Source organism: Ylistrum balloti, unplaced genomic scaffold (genome assembly GCF_031769215.1).
Source record: "Ylistrum balloti isolate Yb309-2 unplaced genomic scaffold, AGI_CSIRO_Ybal_v1 Utg369754, whole genome shotgun sequence".
In the NCBI taxonomy this organism is placed as follows: domain Eukaryota; kingdom Metazoa; phylum Mollusca; class Bivalvia; order Pectinida; family Pectinidae; genus Ylistrum; species Ylistrum balloti.
In genome coordinates this window covers 2,213,595-2,219,762 of record NW_026781956.1, presented here as the reverse complement: position 1 = coordinate 2,219,762, position 6,168 = coordinate 2,213,595, and the positions used below count along the sequence as shown (strand labels likewise).

Here is a 6,168-nt window from a genome sequence, read left to right as displayed (position 1 = left end):
TGTTAAATACTGATGATATGGTGAAGCGGGGACATGGGAGACATACAATTACGTGTAGTCCTTGTATCATGATGATGTTAATGATGTTCAGGCATTAGCGACACAGAGTGTGCTATGAGAACGCAAGAGTGTGATAGATAGTCGAAAACGTCGTCACAGATTGAAGCTGTTTCTAGAGCACGAAGTAAGGTGATCAAGAACTGCCATAACTGTAAGTATGATATTTAGACTGTAAGGGGAGACAATTATTCTTTAACATCATTCTTTAACAACCATGCGCATAACGACTCTGCATGAATATTTATTAAGAGATGATACTTTTTAACACGGGACATGGCACAGAATCAAAGCCCTTTTGGCCCGTTCTTAAATATTAAAGGCATATGGACGCAGTTTCCAAACTATCTTGTTGTCCACATACCTTACACATTCATATATGTTGAAAGACGAAGATAATCCTTGGTGCATAGGATGTGATAAGCCATTCACCGTTAAACATTTTTTGTTGGACTGCATTGACCTTCTGTCTGCTCGAGAACGTTTTTATCGTAGCGTTGCATGCCTGAGGTCCCTTTTAAAAACTGTTGGGATTTGTAAAATTCTACATTACCTGAGAGATGTTGGTCTATATAATAGACTATGACGCACCATTTTAATCTTTTGTGTTTACATACCCATTTAAGATGTTTAGCATTTGTCTTTTACCTTTTGGTTTGTTTGAGGTTATTTCCTTTTTTAGATCGCTGTGTGTTTTACCGTTTGATGGCCCTAATGACCTTTTATATGTTGACGGGCCGTTAAAAATGTAACAATAATAATGATAATAATAATCTTGTTGTCCTTATGATATAGAAATAATTTCAATCAAACAGTGGATATTTTGTTATGTGAGAGATGTACAGCGTGACAGTAAACTGTTTGAAAATATCATTTTAATAGAATTGTCTCAATATCTTTTATACTAAGCCTTACATTTGAATTAACATGTAAGTTTTCAGTTTATATACATCACTTGAATTAAGAAATACTTACACATGAAGGTTACTGTTATTATAAAGTTTGGTTTTCATTTTTCTAAACCCTAAATATGATTATATATTGTAAAATTATATTGTTATATATTGATGGACATTCAAGACTGAAATCCATCACCAATTTCCCTGTTAGAATGCGGAAATGATTCTCACGCCACCTGCAAGAAGAGAGGTACACGGATTTTACTATATCAAGAAATCTTCATGCGAGACAACTAAACAAGAAAACTACAACAATGATTTCTCATTTTTAATCATATCTGTACATAGTGTACAAATGTGTACGTGTCGTCGGAAGAATGATAACATTAATTAACACAAGAATTACGTGATGTGCTGCAACCGTATTTCCCAGCATGCCTTTCATGGTCACGCCGCGGTTATGACGGAGGGTTTCTCAATGAGCTGTGTGGTGCTATGGAGGGGGTAACACAGCTGAAACACATCGTAGTAATTGGATAGTTCCAGAAGTGAAACCAACAGCCTTCAGCCATACAACCACGCCCCCTCGTAATATATAATCACCACACCGCACATAAAACTATACAATCCAGATAGGGTAGAGATGCAAGACGACCACCAGCAAAACTTTCTCATTTTTAATTATTCATAAATAACACGAAAATTGGTTAGGCCTAGGATATACGTCTATACTCTACCTATGTTATCGATTTGATGACTGATATGTTTATCATTAATGAGGGAGCCGGGATCGAGAAATCACCGACATACGTCACTCATTAACTGGTGATCGTCTCTAATATATTTTACCACGGGGATACCTTAAGTTCCCGAATAACGTAGCTCTGACATTATGTGGTGGTCTGTGCGATGTGAATGACTGATCTAGAGAATTTTTTATAGAAGATTTTCATAAATCCAGGAAGCGTTAAAACTCTGATAGAGGGACTCGGTTTTCATTCATAAAAACAAATTCTTAATGCCTTGGATTAACCGCGAAGGATTTGCGAGATTTATTTTTAAAACGTGAACGACCCTTGTTTAACTTGTATCAACTCATCAACTGACACGGTTGTGCCTTATTTCAAAAATTGATAAATAGATGGATGTGAAGAGGGCTTAGACTTTGCTCCAGGACCTTTAGGAGATTGAATGGAGTTCTAGTACATCTGATTTCAAGCTTCGTGTACTTAGCGGGGTCGCTTATCTCAAGGAGAAGGAGAAAAAACTTGATGATGAGAGACAAATCTCATTATTACGGAAAAACTGAATTTTTGAACATATCATGAATGATATTCCGATGATTTAGAAACGAGATGTCAGTGAATACGGTGTGAGAGATAAAATTGTCTGCAGTTCATTCGTTGAAGGATTTTATGAGTGTGGCGGATATTATTTTTGACAAACACCTTCTGGAAAAATAAGGAACTCTGTTTTTAATGAAAACATCCACCGCGAGGTATACCTTACTTTCAAGGTAAGGGCTGTAAACAATGTGATCGCGCTCTGTTAAGCAGAATTTAATTTTGTGTGTAGGAGGAAATTTAACACCGAATATTTATACGGAAAGAGAAAAGAAACACAATTATCTAAAATGGAAAAATCTACTGATATTCCATATCCAACAAACTTGAAAGAATGTTTAGAAAGCCAGGGAGAGAAGATATACAAATTCCCTAAGCCTTTTTTCTGTAATGCCACATGGGATACTATCCTTTGCTGGCCGCCCACCCTCAAAGGGGTCACTTTCAAAGTCGCCTGTCCGGAATATCTCGGAGTTGGTCCAGACAAATTCGCATATAAGACATGCGGAAGTGACGGAAAATGGGCAGGGTTACATCCAGGTTCCAAGGAATACCAAGATTGGGAGCCTGGATGGACAAATTACAGCGAGTGCACAGGGGTCATTTACGAATCTGTTGAAAACAATGACACATTTGATGTGAATGTGTCCGAAGCGGCCCCTATCAGTTTCGGAACACTTCCTTTGAATTACGACGGAGCGGACATACTAGCGTGTGTTTTACTGTCAATGTCCATCATATTCACGATGGCTGCTATCGGAATTTCATGTTTTTCCAAAGGAATACAAGCAACTCGAGTTCGCCTTTATCGCAATCTGTTTGCAGCTTTTTTGTTTCATGACATTCTCGATCTCGTGATGAATATCGGTCGAATTCTTCAAAGCAGTGACGTCATAAATGACGTGAAACCTTGTGTGGCCATGGGAGTACTCGTAACATTGACATCCTCTGCCATTTTCGTTTGGATACTTATTCTCGGGATTTACTATTTGCTGACCATGAAGAGCGTCGTGATCGAGAGAAGAATGTATTTTGTACTCTGTCTGCTGGGATGGTTCGTTCCTACAGTAATTACCATCACCTGGTTAAGTATAACTGTGATCTACGGTAAGACCTACTGCTGGTTTGGGGAATTATTTATCGCCACACTTCAGTCTAGCTTCTGGATAATTGAGTCGACGAATATGTTTTTCTTGGCGCTTACATGGTTTTTCATCATTTACTTTTTGTGTAAGTACAATGATCAGGAAACAAGCAGACGCCATAATGAAAATAAAGAACTTGCTGTTGAACTTGGAAACATCCGGTCAAGCGCCATCAAGATCGTAATCATTCTAACGTTTGTAACAGTCGCGTATCTCGTTTATATGGCGTTTGCGCATAATACTGACTCGGAACCCCTCGCATACATGTTTGTGTTGACTGTATATTCGCGTGGGGTACTGACCCCAATCTTCCTGTGCTATTTTGACGAGAATAGTCATTGTTGGGATGGTTTTTATAATGTAATCAGTACGGAGAATGTTGAGGATAGTGACGGAGCTTCTACTTCCTCTATGAGTATTTAAATGTACGTTTAGGCAGTCTGAATGAAGCTGAATACAAAATCACTGCTCTTAAAAAAATCCAACTTTTTCATCGAAAAATCTTCATCGATAGAATTAATTTCCGCTTTTGATAGTTTAGATTTAGTGTAGTCTTAATCTCTTTAATGGAAATCGAGCAAAGCTGATTGTGGAAAATAAATAACCAAAAAAATACGGCATTAGATATCCAAGACAAATTTCCATGATAGTGAAAAATAAGTGCATTTTTTCTTGTATATAGACATTCAAACAGCGGCGACAAGACAAAAGAATTCTATACACAATACAGAGCCCACATTCTGCAATACAGTGTTGTGAACTTGTACATAGATATATTAAATCTTAGTTACATAGCAGTAATATTGACGTATTTTTACACGAGATATCTGTGATAATCCAAGACGATGTCTATATATAGAAGTGTCCTTTATGTACTAGATGTGTTTTAATGTCTGCGCCAATATTTCATTTTTGTTGCGTTTCGTGTTCAACGACTTGCAAAAAGTAGAAATTAAATAGAAACGAAACGAAATAGATATCATTATGGCTTCGTTACTATTTCGGTTCTGCTTTTACCAAACTTGTCATTGTCTAGATCTTATCAGTTACAATGTGTAACAAAATAACTAACGCTAGCGTGACTGTGATTGTTGAGTCGGAATTTCTTTTAATTTTTGCTTTTTTTTTTTTAATATTTTGTATTTTGATTTACATATTGTGTATTCGTGACTTGTATCATCTTCAAAGCGACGTCTAAGTGATATGTATCATTGTAATTACATTTATTTGTATGGCAATGCAAATTTTAAACAGGAAAAGTGTAATTTATTGTACTGTAAATGACATCTATGGTGAGACGTAATTCTTGTTGTCAGTAGAGACGGCAAAGGTATACCGTCAAAATAACAATTCAACCAAAAGAATGTTGCCGTCAGTAAACAACTATATGATGAAGCACACGAAACAGCGAAAAGTGAAAGAATTGAAAACGTAGTCTTTAAACATTATAGTATGAATAGTCGTTATAATGCAATAGTACGCTAGGGTGGTTTCCTTAGTTCTGTCTTTTATAATGATCATAAATGCCATAGCATGCTATTTCAGTGCTTAAATGAATTGATAATTTACAGGACATAAAGCCTATAAATACAAGAAATTTTCCACGTCGAAATTGAAGTAGTTGATAGGTAAATAGATACTTATCTCTCTCCTAAATGAGGGGGATGCAAGTAGCCCCCTCACGTCGCCAGAACACTGACGTTCGTCGGTGTGACGGTGTACGAACAAGGGAGGAGTCGCGGAGACGGAAAACCTGTCAGTCAACCAACCAACCATTTTCCGTCTCATAAAAGAACCGATATGAGCAACTGAACTGGGATAGTACAAGTAAATACTAACGAGTAACCGATAGACAATCTCAATGTGTGTCTAATATTCACGAATTCCGTTATAGTTATAGGATGTAGCATTGAGACGTTCATTAAGCCTGGTTAGTTCCGGTCAGTAATAGTACAATTTTGTATCGCCCAGTCTATACCAAATCAGTAATTTATAAATCGCTTAGTCTTTACCTAACCTTCTTAACCAGTTGAAACTTTTTTAGTTTGGTCAATGACTTATAAATCGCTTAGTCTTTACCCAACTTGCTTAACCAGATTAAATTTGCTAAGTCTAGTCAGTAACTTATAAATCCCTTCGTCTCTACTAAACCTGGTCAGAAACATACCAATAGATTAGTCCTTATCAAAGCTGACCAGTGGCTTAGCAATCGTGCTACGTACCAGTCATAAAGTTATTTTGCGTCCGAAAAGGATGGAAACTATCAAAAGACCTTTGTAACGTGTTCTGTCAAATGCCTTGAGTTCTATCACGTGACCACTGCAACTCGTTCTGCCATGTGACTTGAGTACTATCACGTGACTATTGAACTTGCTCCGTTTCACTTGACCATTGTACTCTGTGTAAGCTGTTACCTACTATTGTAAATGTATGTCACAACAATTACTTTCAGTATCCTGTTACCATTGTATTCCGTCACAGTGTCTATTAAAATGTTGATATCATACTTATATTAGTCTTATGTCGTTTGTTTTCCAACACGCGCTAAACCGTCATGCAGTATTCTTGAGATGTGAAATCCAGCATAGTAAAATATTCAAGTCTTAGAACCTGAAGCGAAACTATGGTATCCGTTTCCGGTTACGATATGTTGAAGTTATATGTGTAATTACATATTTTTCTTTTTACACAAGTAATCTGTCCTTTATATATATTTGATTACTG

The 6,168-nt window shown here is 36.8% G+C and overlaps 1 protein-coding gene across 1 annotated transcript; it reads left to right on the top strand.

Annotated features, from left to right (window-relative positions):
* The first annotated feature begins 1,623 nt into the window (after positions 1-1,623).
* Positions 1,624-5,954, top strand: LOC132543346 (PDF receptor-like). Its single transcript, XM_060206838.1, has one exon. The coding sequence runs from the start codon at positions 2,590-2,592 to the stop codon at positions 3,865-3,867; it is 1,278 nt and encodes a 425-aa protein (XP_060062821.1). The 5' UTR covers positions 1,624-2,589; the 3' UTR covers positions 3,868-5,954.
* Positions 5,955-6,168: the final 214 nt, after the last annotated feature.